General features: G+C 35.4%; 1 protein-coding gene across 3 annotated transcripts in view; it reads right to left on the bottom strand.

The window, feature by feature from the left end:
- The window catches only part of LOC148162091 (ubiquitin carboxyl-terminal hydrolase 9X-like), a 150,086-nt gene that overhangs the window by 82,658 nt on the left and 51,604 nt on the right, over positions 1-15,824 (bottom strand). For all 3 annotated transcript variants that reach the window (XM_088020348.1, XM_088020346.1, XM_088020347.1), the window contains exons 12-15: positions 12,467-12,673; positions 7,890-8,026; positions 5,984-6,117; positions 75-162 (exon numbers count right to left, since the gene is read on the bottom strand). In XM_088020348.1, the coding sequence (XP_087876474.1) occupies positions 75-162; positions 5,984-6,117; positions 7,890-8,026; positions 12,467-12,673 (566 nt within the window). The remainder of the gene's footprint in view (positions 1-74; positions 163-5,983; positions 6,118-7,889; positions 8,027-12,466; positions 12,674-15,824) is intronic.

Here is a 15,824-nt window from a genome sequence, read left to right as displayed (position 1 = left end):
AGCTATAATGAATATTAACACTGCATTTGTTATCTGTGCCTTAAAGAGAACAGCACTAATTGCTTAAAACCAACCTAAGGAAGTTAAGCCGTTCTTGGACTTCTTGAACATGACTGTATCTACTTCCAAGCCTCACAGTTTGTGGGTCATAGTCTTCATGGTCTGCAAATTAACAAAAATTATGCATAATACACATGTATATCCACATCAATGCTAACTTTTACTTAAGGAAATTATAAGGTCAATAATCACTTATTATCAGGCAACCTATAATAGTGGTATTGACATATCCAATTTTCCCCACAAAATTAACATTTTACATAGCCAAAAGGAAAATAAAATCCACTGATGTACAATCAAAAACTTTTCAGCACAACTCCCTTTCATTCTTCATATATACTGAAGCAATCTGTGAGTACAGTTTATGATGTTTTCCCTCACTAATACTAAAACTTTTCTTACAGGAAAAGAATTTTAGGAAAAGAATTTTAGAGTAACAAATACCACTAAGGGCACTCATAGAAAAATTAGGGTGACTAAGGTGCTAATATATTTGATAGTTATCAAAATACCCCAGCACCAGAGTACCAATGTCTCAAATATTAAATATTTGCCTCAAATATTAAAAAAAACCCTACCCTCCCAATATGATTACAAAAACCAATATAACTGGGCCTAGACTCAGTGGGAAATCCAATTTTTAAAATAAAAAATTAGTAAGTACTTTGGACTTCCTTTATTAATATCACATATGGTAGGTGAAAAATCCTTGGTAGGTGAAAAATCCTTAGCCGGTGAAAAAGAAAAGGAAAAAATTAAAAAGTATATATTGTCCTAAAAATATCATGTACACTATTTTGTGTGTATGTGAGATGTTCTATTCAAAAAGTCAATTCAGACTTATAAAAACCTTTTCTTAAAAAAAAATTCTCGTAAGTCTGTTTATTCAATTCAGTATCAGGCAAAAGAACATCCCAAAAGAATTAGAAGGCTTGGATAAAGCCCTCTGTCTGGAACCAAGCTGGTCTGTATGCAGAACAGAAGATGGGGCAATTAAATGCCTCCAGCAAGCACGGTCAACAATTTAGGAATCAAAGACATTTATTTCAAACTTTTGAAGCAAGTTATAAAGGATTTGGAAATTATACAATTCCTTTTTAGTAATAAGTACTGATACATGTGTTATATATCTCTTAAAACTTGATTGTGTCAGGGACGCCTGGGTGGCTCAGTCGTTAAGTGTCTGCCTTCAGCTCAGGTCGTGATCCCAGGGTCCTGGGATTGAGCCCACATGGGGCTCCCTGCTCTGCAGGAAGCCTGCTTCTCCCTCTCCTACTCCCACTGCTTGTGTTCTCTCTCGCGCTGCCTCTCTGTCAAATAAATACAATCTTAAAAACAAAAAAACTTGATTGTGTCAGTAATGATACCAAAGAATTCTAATCCTTTTAAAATTGTTAAAGGCAACCCAGGTTTTCCAAATTTTTCCACATCAGAAAAACAGCAACTGGATGTAAAACCATGACTTACTATAAAGATGGATAATACAGAATGTTTAGAAATGTTATTTCAATTTCAGTAAAGAAAGCAGACCCACATATTATGACTGTTTTGTATTTTCCTTATGAGTAAGCACCTGCCAGCAATTTTACAACTTCTTGAGAATCATCAATTGCACCAAACCTTAAGCTTCCAAAATTAGAGAAAATTTTTCCCACTATATATAAGTTTTCTGGTTTTTCAGAGCACTGAACTTAAAATACTATGAGACTAAACTCTGGACTACCACTTTAGCTGCTTTTTATACCTTAAATACTTTTGTCTAAAAATGTGTGTGGGTTTACTTGGCAGATCAATTGGTGGGAGGAGAGGAGAGCTTTGTGTAACTTTCTTTTTTGATATAATGTTTTCAAAGCATAAAAATAATAGAAGGAACTATACTTTACCCAGATACATATAATTATTTACATTCTGTCCATTTGTTTTATAAGGTTTCTATTTTATGTATATATTTATCAGTTTTGTTAACCATTTGAAGGTAAACTGGATACCAGTTACTTTACCCCTTAAAACTATATTTACAAATAAAAAAGACATAAACCCCAGTATACTCATCTGATTTTAAGATTAATAAGAGTATTATCTGATCCACAGCCTATATTTAAATTTCATCCCAATAACATCCAATCCCAATAATGTACTTTATGCTTTCCTTTTTTCCCCAGTCCAGAATCAAATTTAGGCTCTTATGTTGCATGAGGTCATTTCCTTAAGCCTAGAGATTCCTTAGTTCTTTTTCATGTTTCTTATCTTGATAGACCATTTTAAAGAATAAAAAACTGCTTAGGGTGCCTGGGTGGCTCAGTTGGTTAAACGTCTGCCTTCAGCTCAGGTCATGATCTCAGGGTCCTGGGATTGAGTCCCACATCGGGCTCCCTGCTCAGTGGGGAGTCTGCTTCTCCCTCTGCCTGTGCTCCCCCTGCTTATGCTCTCCCTCTCTCTCTGACACATAAAATCTTAAAAACAAACAAACTCTTGTCCAATGCCACTTAATTTGGGTTCATGTTACCTCTAGTTTCATTCAGGTTATGTAACTTTGACAAGAAATACCACAAAAGATATAATAATTTGTGGAATGATATTCTGATACTATGTCATTATTTTGGTCCTCATCAAAATTTAACTCACTAGTTTTTTTTCATCTGTTATTTTTTCCTATATTTTTAGTTGACATTCTCCTTCATTTATTCATTTATATCACTATGGACTCAAGCACTTATATACTGAAAAGGCTATGATCCATAGTATCATTATTATGATGCTCCAAGTATTACAGATTGACCTAGTGAGCAATAACTTCTTTATCTTTTTGACATGCCAATATAGTTCTTTATATACAACTTATGGCATTAAAATGTTCAAGTCTCATCCTGTACTTTCCTACTGTAGGCCTCCAGAGAGTTACTAGCTCAATAAAATCAAAATACTAGGTAAAAGTACTTTGTAAATTACAATAACCCACAAATATCTAAAAGTTCTTCATGGCTCACAAATAGAAGTGAGGTAGAACTACTAAGTGAACCGAGTCAGAACATGTCATTCTACCAAAGCACTCTTGTTGAATGACCCTTGCAAAGAGAACTTTAAGTTGGCAAGTAGTCCTGAAAATAGTCCTGAAAATGAAATCAGAGAATGGGAACGGGGTACAGAGAATGGGAACGGGGTACTGCAGTGTCAGTCCTTAGAAAAGGTCTAAATGAATTTCAATGTGTTCTATAATTAGTGTAAGTCCTCATAATCCTTATCCAGAAAGAAAATGACACCTAAAACTCTAAGTGCAAATCAGTGCAAAGGATCCATTCTAATGAACTAAATTGAATTGTATCATACTTTGTTGGTGCATTTAAAAAAATGTGACTGAGGAAATACTGAGGTATATGTAGCTCACTAAGAAGGGGTCATCAGAGCTCATTTTTATTTCCATGTATAAAAGTTGGAAAGGATTTTCGTAAGTTACTAAAAGTAGAAGTGCAATTAGCTGGCCATACCACTGGGGCACTAACCTCTTCCAAAACCAAAGATGCATTCTAGAAACACAATGCAGTGTGGGCAAATGTATAACACCAATGAAATGACACTGAACAAGTATCAGTGAACTGTGGGAATCTTGTATTATCTGATAGTGTATGTTGTCATTTCAGGAGAACAAGAAACATGCTTCTTATATAAATGTAATCACCACAGTTTGTGTTGTTTTTTAGCTCTAGGTCAGAAGTAATTTAATGTTAAAAGTTTTAGGAGCAAACCCCATTTTAGGGCACCTGGGTGGCTCAGTCAGTTAAGCGTCTGCCTTTGGCTCAGGTCATGATCTCCTGATCCTGGGATGGAGCCCTACACTGGGCTCCTTGCTCATCAGGGAGTCCGCTTATGTCTCCCCCTCTGCCCCTTCCCTCTGCACATGCTCTCTCTGTCTCTAAGCAAAAAATAATCTAAACTACATTTTAGCAAATATTGACTCCTTTAGGAAATACATAGTCTTGTTATCTTCATTTTACCAATTTGGTAAATTTTAACTACAGAGGCTTAATTAACTTAGAATTTATACAGATTAAGTTTAAACTGTCTAAATTTAAAGCCTGCACTCTTATTTCTAACCTTCCAAAAAAGCAATATAGAGAAGACTATGAAGAATGCTGACATTCTTGGGGAGCCTGGGTCACTCAGTCAGTTAAGCATCCGCCTTAGGCTCAGGTCATGATCCCAGGATCCTGGGATCGAGCCCCGAGTTGGGCTTAGAGGGGTATCTGTTTCTCCTTCTCCCTTTGCCCCTTCCCCCTCTCATGCTCTCTTCCTCTCTCTCAAATAAATACAATCTTAAAAAAAAATGCTGACATTCTTGAGGTCATGAAAGTGAGAGATGCAAAGAACATAGATACAATTTGACTAAATGGAATAGGATCCTAGTGAGGGAGAAATCCACATGTGCCCCATCTGACTGATAGCCTTGGCAATTTGGTTTTTACTGATAATGACATTAAAATAACATAAAATCACATAAAGATGGAAGTAAATTAAACTTATCACTGAAGCTTACTATGTAGGTGATTCCTTTTAGGAAAAGTCTTAATTGGCATTAGGAGGGCTCTCTACCAGGAATAAAATTTAACATCCTAAAAATCTCACGAGAACTACATTTAAAATTCTAGCTTATTCTGATTTTGGCTGCTCTTGCTAGAGAAAAATCACAAAGTTTCATGCCTATAGTACCTTCCCTATCCTATCATTTTGCTAAGAAGGAACACTAGAACCTAAAATGAGGCCAATTATAACATCTGATGCTTAGACTGCTTTTCTAGCCCCAGGACCAGAATGGATACACTGGGTAAAATATAAAAGGAACAGGAAGCCAATGCAATCATTAGGTGTATCTAAAAAGTTGCTTTAAGTTTTCCATTTTGTTTCTATAACTTTTATAAAGCTAAGTATAAATCAGTAACAATGTGGGGATCAAACCATCAAACCACACACACCTCAACCATCTAAGGCACAAGCACAAGTACAGAGCCTATTATTCTAGTCAAACAATGAGTATTAAAAATATCCCCATTTTAAATATATAACTCAATTCTACACATTCTGACATAAGCATGTCCACAGAGTAGTACTTTCAGTTCCACATTATCCTCAATCTGGTTTTCAATTGGAAAATGGAAAAATTTTCTTCTCTGTACTCAAATACACAAAACTGGGCCTATAAGTCAGCGGGGTTTTTGTCTGTTTGTCTATGAATCTGGTGTAATACGGAGGAGGTATAGATGTATGAAGAATACTTTGTGTGTTCAAGCACACACAGATTCTAATAAAACTTTTGATAAGGACAAATAATATTGGAAATGATCTTTAAAGCATCGAGAGTCCTCATATGGCAAATATTAAAAAGGTTTCTGTTGTAAACCAGAGGAAAGTTTATCTTAACATATTTAAACAGTTTCACATTCTGAGAACCAATAAGAACATGTCATTCATCCTGTAAATTTCTAGTAATTTTTTTGAACAATGGAAAATGTTAATTCGGGGTTATTAAGAACTGTAATGTATTATTCCAAAACAAAGTTGGTCAAAATTAACAAAGGAATTGTTAATCAAGTTTTCTTGAAAAGCAGCGTGGCAAGAAGAATGCAAAAATTTAAAGTAAGTTAGGTAAATACCCAAGAGAGTATCAACCAATGTGGTAAGAGCAGACAGAGCTCCCAGATGTGCAAAGATAAGCACTGAGTAACAGGCCTTGAAAAGCTGACCTAAAGTTTAACTGGTATAAGTTTTGAAAGACCGAGTAGATGTATAAGAGTATTGGACTTGATTTTCTGATCTAGGAAAAATGTATGTATTTTCATTTCTGAGGTAATTAACACCGAGGACAAACAAAAACCAGGGAAGGGAAGCCTATGCTTGATCCCCAATAGTTAATTTTAGTTATTATACATACCTCTAGCATACAGTCGAACAATATTCATGTAAGTTGCAAGGTTTTCTGCTACCAAAGTAACTAAGGCATGATTGTGCTGAAGTTGGTTGATTAAATCATGACGATAAAATACATGGGGACTTCGCTGAGTTTGACTAAAACAAGAAGAACTTAACAATTAGGCAATGAACACTGTTATAACTAAGAATTTACAAAGACTATCCCAACTGCTAATTCAGATGTTTAAAATGTTTTACATTCATAATAAAAATTGGGTCAATATCCTCCTTTTAATAGCAAAATATCAAGCAGTTTAAAGAGAATAATCAAGGTCTCAAAACATAAATATTTATTCTAACATTCTCATCTTATATGAAATCACCAATCAGTATGCTCCTGATTCATATTCATTCATCATTACACCTGATTCAGATATGACATTAATCTTATGTAAGTAACGAAGTATAGGCACAAATTTGCATGAGCAAGCTTATTAGCCCTTAAAAGTTCATTCTGTTAACACTGAATGTGCAACCAATTTTGCCCTGAATATAACCAGAAAGAGACCCAGTTCCCTTTCTATTTTGCCATTTTCAAAGAAACCAATCAATGCTCACTTCATTATTAATCCACTGGTGATTAAATTGCCTGCCTCTGAAGACTATGTAATATCTCATGAATAAATGAGCAAACAAAAAAATGGGTATGTTTGATAAAAGACATGTATGGTTAATCAACCACAATCAAAATATGTCCTTTTAAAAAAATATTATCATAGATTATTTCATGATTTCCTCCAGTATTTATGTCCACGAAGTTTCCTAATTTCACGTAATTTTTCCAGCATTGGAAAATAATCAAAATCCAACCTGAAAAACTAAAGCATAAAAGTGGGATTCTGTAGGGGCTTCTGGGCAGCTCAGGTGGTTAAGCATCTAATTCCTGATTTCAGCTCAGGTCATGATCTCAGGGTCGTGAGACTGAGTCCTGTGTCAAGCTCTGCTTGGGATGGGGAGCCTGCTCAAGATTGTCTCTCTCCCTCTACCCGCACTAGACCCATCCCCCATCCTGCCTGCTCGTTCACTCTCTCAAAAAAAAAGAAAAAAAAAAGGCATTAGGCAATTCAGTTTGAACAGGAATCCTGTTGACACAATTATATCCACCCAGAGCTGTAAAAAAAAAAATCTTGGCAATCACATAATTGTCTTAAAGAAAACAGATTCTAAATGGTTAGAGACTCTTTCTACAATTACTGCTCGTTAGAGAAACTAGGGTTCACTATCAGGAAGCCTAACTGCACTTAAACCCTGTTGCACTATTCCTAAGATTTTTCCATGTTATTTTTTCTTTACGTGTCATTAGTTCCAGACTGATTACAAGAAAGTAAAAGGTAAATTATTCCCATAACCATAACCACAATCTAGCATCAAGACCAAACACAAAATTAGATCTTTAAGAAAAATCTAAATAGGGGTGCCTGGGTGGCTCAGAGGATTGTTAAGCATCTGCCTTAGGCTGTGGTCATGATCCCAGGGTCCTGGGATCGAGCCCCACATCTGGCTCCTGGCTCAGTGGGGAGCCTGCTTCTCCCTCTCCCTATGCCTCTCCCCTTGCTCATGCTATGAATAAATAAAATCTTTAAAAAAATCTAAATAAAATAATATAGTAAAAATTATCTTTAAATAAAATCTTATTTTCATAAATTAAATCACTTATTATCATCTTGAAACCCATATGGGTAAATCAACCCATGCCATAATGTTTGGTGTATCTGCTAGAAGTCCAAGACAATTCTGAACAAAGAACTCAAGGCAGTATCTTGAATTTGATATTAAATTGCTATTTTAACATTTGATTTTATTGGTATGCTGTTTTCAACATAATATATACATAAAAATTAGAAAACTTTCTATATTAAAAGCCTTACCTCAAATTTTGAGGTGCTTCACCAAACAAACTACAAATTTCTCTTATTTGTTTCAGTGCAGGAATCACCCACTTGTCATTTGTACGAAGTTCTTCTATAAAGCGATCTATCCACTGGATCTTCTGTGTGTCTCGATCCTTAAATACACATACAAAAAGTTAATGTCATACGGACCAGTATTCAACATACTTCTAGCTTCAAAGCTTTTATGATAAGGATCACAAAAATTAGGAATAAGTATGTTCTTATTTTGAAATGATCACCAAAGCTCCAAAATGTAAAGTACTACTATAAAAGTTCAGTATTCCAGATTTAGATATATATGCACCAAGATATAAATCCCAAGTTAGGCATATTAACAAGAAATCTGATTTTTTTTTAAAGATTTTATTTATTTGAGAGAGAGAGAGAGAGAGAGCATGAGAGGGGGAAGGGTCAGAGGGAGAAGCAGACTCCCCGCTGAGCAGGGAGCCCGATGCGGGACTTGATCCCAGGACTCCAGGATCATGACCTGAGCCGAAGGCAGTCGCTTAACCAACTGAGCCACCCAGGCGCCCAGGAAATCTGATTTTAAAATATATGCTCATATATGCAGACTTCATTTTTATTCAGTGTTTTATAAGGTTTCCATATTATAAAATTTAGCAAAAACATACAATCCAAACTGTTACCATATGAGAATGATGTTAGCATATTTTTCTAATAGGAGCAGGGAACCTAAAAATTTTTATTTCATCCAGAAAACAACAGTATGAGAACACTATATGTGAAAAATTATACATCAATTATACTTATATAAATTTTATATTAGATATTTAAAAATATATACATCTTTTATTATAATAAGACTTTAAAAAACCCTACAGAAATGTTACACAAAACAGATGTAAGTACTCACCCTAAAGGCAAACTAAGAATGTTCAAGAATGTTGTAGGAATATATTTCTTTCTAATATTCGGAAATGTGTATTTGCTTTTCTTTCTTTTTAAAGATTTTATTTATTTGACAGAGGGAGACACAGTGAGAGAAGGAACACAGGCAGGGGGAGTGGGAGAGGGAGAAGCAGGCTTCCCGCAGAGCAGGGAGCCTGATGCAGGGCTTGATCCCAGCACCTCAGGAACATGACCTGAGCCGAAAGAAGGCAGATGCTTAACGACTGAGCCACTCAAGTGCCCCTTTGCTTTTCTTTTTTTCTAGGATCACTAGGAATCAGAAATTCACATGAGTACTAGCAAATTTTCAATTGGAATGATTCTATGGAAGAAAAATCAATTCTGTGTTTTATCTCTTTACCGTCTTTTTTGGTCTATTTTTCTCTTTTTATCTCTTTATTGTTTCACTTAAAGTACATTTTGGCAAGCACATGCACATCTCTTTTAGAAATAAAACACAGTTCTTATTTTAAGTATTTCCATTAAATACCATGGACATGCATCCAACAACAGTTTAAAGACTACAAAATATGCTGCAGAGTGTATTCACGAATTTAAGTGATTTTCACTTTTCATTCTGTAAGCTAAGAAGAATGGTCTAGTACAGGGGGCCCCTGGGTTACTTAGCTGGGGGTTAGGCATCCAATGCTTGCTTTTGGCTCAGGTCATGATCTCAGGGTGAAGAAACTGAGCCGCATTTAAGTTCAGTACTCAGTGCTGAGTCGGCTTGGGACTCTCTCCCTCTTCCCCCTCCCAGCTTGTGCACACGCCTGTGCTCACTCTCCCTCTAAAATAAATAAATAAATAAATAAATAAAAATAAAAAAAATAAAAAATAAATAATAAATAAATAAATAATGTGTGTGTGTATATATATATATATTTTTTTTTTTTAAAGATTTTTATTTATTTATTTGACACAGAGAGAGAGACAGCAAAAGAGGGAACACAAGCAGGGGGAGTGGGAGGAGAAGCAGGCTTCCTGCTGAGCAGGGAGCCTGATGCAGGGCTTGATCCCAGGACGCTGGGATCATGATCTGAGCTGAAGGCAGATGCTTAATGACTGAGCCACCCACGTGCCCCTAAAATAAATAAAATCCTAAAAAAAAAAAAAGGTCTAGCCTGTAAATATCATGCTTTTTCATATCATTCCCTAGGAAAAAATTTCTAGATGTGCAATTACAGGGCTGAACTCTATGAACATTTTTAAGGATTTAAAAATATTTATCCATGAATATTAAGCATGTCATGACTTGTTAAAAAAGTGCTTTGGGTTGACAGGGCAAGAGAATAAGATATTCATTTGTTTTAAATAACTACACCAAATGAAGGCTGAAGTTGAAAAAGGGAAAACTCTTTTTACTAAATCCCATGAAATCCAGTTTTCTATTAATGTGATAAGACATTGTGCCAAGCAATGATGTGAACAACTAAATAAAGGAGGAAGTAACACTTGAGCTTTTATAATAAGTGTGCGACTTTGAGCTTCTATAACACTTCTCTATTTAATAAAATACAGTTTAAACATCTTTTTTTTTTAAAGATTTTTATTTATTGAGAGAGAGAGAGAATGGTAGAGAGAGAGCATGAGATGGAGGAAGGTCAGAGGGAGAAGCAGACTCCCTGCTCAGCAGGGAGCCTGATGTGGGACTCGATCCCGGGACCCCAGGATCATGACCTGAGCCGAAGGCAGTCGCTTAACCAACTGAGCCACCCAGGCACCCTTAATAAAATACAGTTTAAACTCAAGGTCTTCATAACCATTTGAGAAGCTTTAATGGAAAGTCAACTACAATGAATCAATCAACGAAAAATCAAATACTGTCATCCAATCAAATGACTGGACTATCTTTTTTTTCCTTTGATAAATCTGAAACTTCTAAAGCATCACTACAAATCTAACGTATTGTTGCACTATAATTTTTAAGATTTTATTCATTTATTTCGGGAGAGGGTGAGTGGGGGAGGGGCAAAGGGAGAGACAGAGAGAGAATCTGAAGCAGACTGCGGCTGAACACAGAGCCTGACACAGTCCTTCATCTCAAGACCCTGAGATCATGACCTGAGCTGAAACCAAGAGTTGGACACTGAACTGACTGAGCCACCCAGGCACCCCTGGCACTATGATTTTCAAAATTTCCATGTTTCTAATCTACTTGTAAAAGAAAGTAATTAGGATAAATTTTAATTTATCTCTTCTTCAGAAAAAGAAATCAGTTTTATATGGACAGATGCAATTAACTATTCCAGAGACTAGAATGACATCTTCATTCTTATATATCCCAGGTAAAGAATGTTCTCTGCATTTATTCATCCAGCTCTCTGTATGTATATATATGACAGTACTTTCTTTCTTTTTTTTTTTTTTAAGATTTTAGGTATTGGGCACCTGGGTGGCTCAGTCGTTAAGCGTCTGCCTTTGGCTCAGGTCATGATCCCAGGGTCCTGGGATCGAGCCCCACATCGGGCTCCCTGCTCTGTGGGAAGCCTGCTTCTCCCTCTCCACTCCCCCTGCTTGTGTTCCCTCTCTCGCTGTGTATCTCTGTCAAATAAATAAATAAAATCTTAAAAAAAAAAAAGATTTTATTTATTTGAGAGAGAGAGTGCATAAGTGGAGGGAGGAGCAGAGGCAGAGACTGAGGGAGAAGCAGGATCCCTGCTGCACAGGGAGCCCACCATGGGGCTTGATCCCAGGACCCTAGGATCCTGACCTGAGCCGAAGGCAGACGCTTAACCGACTGAGCCACCCAGGCATCCCTGACAGTACTTTTTTTGATTAAGGCAATCAGTGCAGTAAATACTTGAGACTTTGCAAACACTTGGCTTCAAATACGTGATAATATCATCCTGACCTTGCTAGACCTGATTAAATTCAAGTCCAACGAAAAGTGAAGCCCTGAGATAACAAAGAACAACCCTGCCCAGTCTTTTCTTTTTTTCTTTTAAGATTTTATTTATTTATTTGACAGAGAGAGACACAGCGAGAGAGGGAACACAAGCAGGGGGAGTGGGAGAGGGAGAAGCAGCCTCCCCACTGAGCAGGGAGCCTAATGCGGGGCTCGATCCCAGGACTCTGGGATCATGACCTGAACCGAAAGCAGACACTTAACAGACTGAGCCACGCAGGCGCCCTTTTTATTAATTCTTTAACCAACCTATTAGAAATATGGCAAAGCACTTAGAACAATCCAGAGAATATAAGAATATTGAGAATATAAGTAACTGTATAAAAATACATCCTTGAAAGCAGTAAATATAAACAGCAATTAAATACAGGGAAAATACAGTGATTTACTTGTAAAGAAAGCTTATTCAGGAAATTCTATTAGCTTCATTAACCTCTCCTGAGCAAAGGAGTCTAAGTACCCTTCCATCCAAAGTCATTATCAGCTTTAATACTTTATGATTCTACTTTACCTTCATATACTGAACTATACTTACTATAAAAACTTGTTTTACCTACACAAATCTTTTTTTTGGTAAAGAGGTAAAAGTGCTTAGTAAATAATATAAAAAAAAAGCTGAAAAGCCAAAGGTAAGTCAATCTCTCAAGATTACTTTAAACACAAAAAATAAGGGAATTATCCTATAACTAACTCATCCTAATGGCAAAGGGAAAAAATGAGTAAAGAAGCACTCCCATACCTGGGAACAACTGTAATCTAGTATTTTTATGTGGGCACTGAGAGCTAAGTCCATGATGTCTACAGGCACATCATCACTATGGGCCAGATTCCAAAGCAGGTTCAAAACTTTGTGTGCCATCACACCATCTTTATCATCTTCTGCAAGACGACGAATCAGCTCCAGTAGCTTTTCACGTTGCTTTTTACTTGCATTTGTCCAACTTGCCTAAAAAAAAGTATAAGTTATGTAAACATCACAAACATCACATTTTATATAACCACTTATATTAAGTCATTACTGTTTTACAAGTCTTTCAATAAACTACACTGAATTCAACACAGCCATACACACAAACCAACAGCTTAGCTTAACTGAGCACTTAATTAACCATGTCTCATTTGAGAAAACAGTATTCTTGGCACAGAATAATCTAAATTCAAGAAAAAACCCTCTATTTACAAATAACTCTATCACTAATGACTTTTAAAATTCCATATTAGAAATAAAAAACACCAAATACAAAACATGTTAAGTCCTAAAATTAAAAAAAAAAACCCACAACTCAATTACAAAGTGGGCAAAGGACTTAGATAATTTTCTAAAGAAGATACATTTGTCCATTAGCACATGAAAAGATGCTCAACATCACAGATTACTAAGGAAATGTAAATTACAATGAAACAGCACCTCACACCCATCAGCATGGCTATCAAAGACACAAAAAAATATCAAGTGTTGGTGAAGATGTGGAGAAATTACAAATGTTGTGCATTGTTGGTAAAAAAGTAAAATGGTATAGTCACTATGGAAAACAGTACAGCAATTCCTCAAAAAATTAAAAATGAAATTACCACATCATCCAGCAATTCCAGGGGTAGGTATATACATACCCAAAAGAACTGAAAGCAGTCTCAAAGAGATATCTGTACACTTGTGTTCATAGCAGCATTTTTATTCACAACAGCTAAAATGTGGAAGCAGTCCAAAATGTCGATCAATGAAGAAATGGATAAACAAAATGTGGCATATCTATACAATGGAGTATTTATTCACTTAAAAAGAAAGAAAATTCTGAAACATGTTACAATATGAATGAAACTCGAGTACAGTATGGTTAGTGAAATATGTAATATGTCAGTCACTAAAGACAACAAATACTATATGATTTTACTTGTATGAAGTTATCACAGCAGTCAAAATCATATAGACAGAAAGTAGAATGATGGATGCCAGGGCCTTCAGAGACTGGTAATGAGTTATTATTGTCTAATGGGTATAGAGTATACGTTTATAGAAAAAAAGAGCTCCAGAGACAGACTGAATCCTGGTTATAGTTGCACAACATTACTGCTGTACTTAATACCAAAGAACCATATACTTAAAAATAGTTAAGATGATAAATTTTATGTTGTGCATTTTAGCACAATAAAAAAATGGGAAAAAATTTTGTTTTTATTTTTTAAACGATTTTGTGAGTGTTAATGATGAGATGACAGATGTTAGAATAACAAAAGATATTCAAACAGCCATACAAAGAGGTATTTCTATATACTACAGAAAAATAGAAACCTAAAAAATATAGAACATTCCTCAGGGCAGCAGGAAAATAAAGAAAGAAATGAAAAATGGAAGAGAACAAACAATACAATGAATAAAATAACAAGCTTAAACCCTAACGTTATCAAAAATCACATTAAATATAAATGGTTTGGACATCCCAGTTATAAGGCTGAGCTTAAGAGAAACTACTAGTATTATAAGATATAAAGTAGGTAGGGTGGAGGTAAAGAAATGCAAAAAGATATACAAACATTAAAGGAAAGCAGAAGTGGCCAGAGTAATACCATATAGAACAGGTTTCAGAGAGAATATGTAACATTATATATTAAGAGTCAGTCTACCAACAAAACACAGCAATCCCAAATGCATATGCATCAAATAATGTGTATGCCACAAAATATGTTAAATAAAACCTGACAGAATTCAAAGGTGGAATAGGGAAATCCATAATTATAAGCAGAGACATCAACACCCATCTTTAAACAACTGACAGGGGGCGCCTGAGTGGCTCAGGTCATGATCTCAGGGTCCTGGGATCGAGTCCCGCATCAGGCTCCCTGCTCAGCAGGGAGTCTGCTTCTCCCTCTCCCTCTGCCTGCAGTTCCCCCTGCTTGTGCACACTCCCTATGTCAAATGAATAAATAAAATCTTAAAAAAAAATAAAAAAATAAATAACTGACAGAACTAGACAGAAAATCAGCAAAATATTTAACTCAACAGAAAACATCAAAGAATAGGATTTAATTGACAATTATAGAACCACTCTACCTATTTGCATCAGAACTACCTTCTTTTCAAAATAACAAGACAACATATACACAACGGACTATTATTCAGCCATGAAAGAGTGAAACTGTGCCATTTGTAACAACATGGATGGAGCTAGAGTATATATGCTAAGCAAAATAAGTCTTTCTCAGAGAAGTATTATATGATTTCACTCATATGTTGAGGTTAAGAAATAAAATGATCATAGGAGAAAAAAAGAGGGGCAAACCAAGAAATAGATTCTTAACTCTAGAGAACATAATGATGGTTATCAGAGGGGAGTTGGGTGAAGGTGTTAAACAGGTATTAAGGAGGATACTTGTTATGATGAGCACCAGGTGTTGTATGGAAGTGTTGAATCACCATATTATACAATGGAAACTAATAGATAGTAACACCGAATGTAAACTATATTGTAATTAAAACAAAAACTTAATAGAAGATATATATACAACAGGAGAGGCCATTTTCTGGCCCATAAAACATCAACAAATCTGCTGGTGGAAATCAGACTAAGTATGTTTCTAGCCACAGTGGAATCAAACCTACCTATAACTCAGTAACAAAAAGATGACAGAAAAATTTCCCATTACTAGAAACTAAAAAACATACTTTTATGTTGTTGAAAAGATATTTAAGAGATTAAAAAGTTAATCAACTAAATGCAAATAAAATCATGTATTCTGAAGTTTACATAAAACATATGCAATAATGAATGCATTGGTAAGAGGGAAATATATAGCACTAAATGCACAGATCGAAAACAGGGAAAGCTTAAATGAGTAAGTCAAACTATTTTAAAAAGTTAAAAAGAGTACTTTTCTTTGCTCTAGAAAAAGGGCAAAGAAAGAGTGAGGCAAAAAGTAGGAAGGAAATACAAACAACAGCAGCAAACAATAAAACCTAACAGAATTGAAAACAGAAACACAATAGAAAAAATTAATCAAAGAACTGGTTCTTTTGAAAGACCAGTAACCCAACAAATTTCTAGCAGAGTACACAAGGGAAAAACCAGAATGCACAAATTACCAACATTAAAAATAAAACA

This window comes from Eumetopias jubatus, unplaced genomic scaffold, assembly GCF_037043125.1.
Source record: "Eumetopias jubatus isolate StellerSeaLion01/CBP00866 unplaced genomic scaffold, mEumJub1_p1.0 scaffold_23, whole genome shotgun sequence".
NCBI lineage: Eukaryota > Metazoa > Chordata > Mammalia > Carnivora > Otariidae > Eumetopias > Eumetopias jubatus.
Note: the sequence above shows the minus strand (reverse complement) of the source record. Positions and strands in the feature narration are given on the sequence as shown.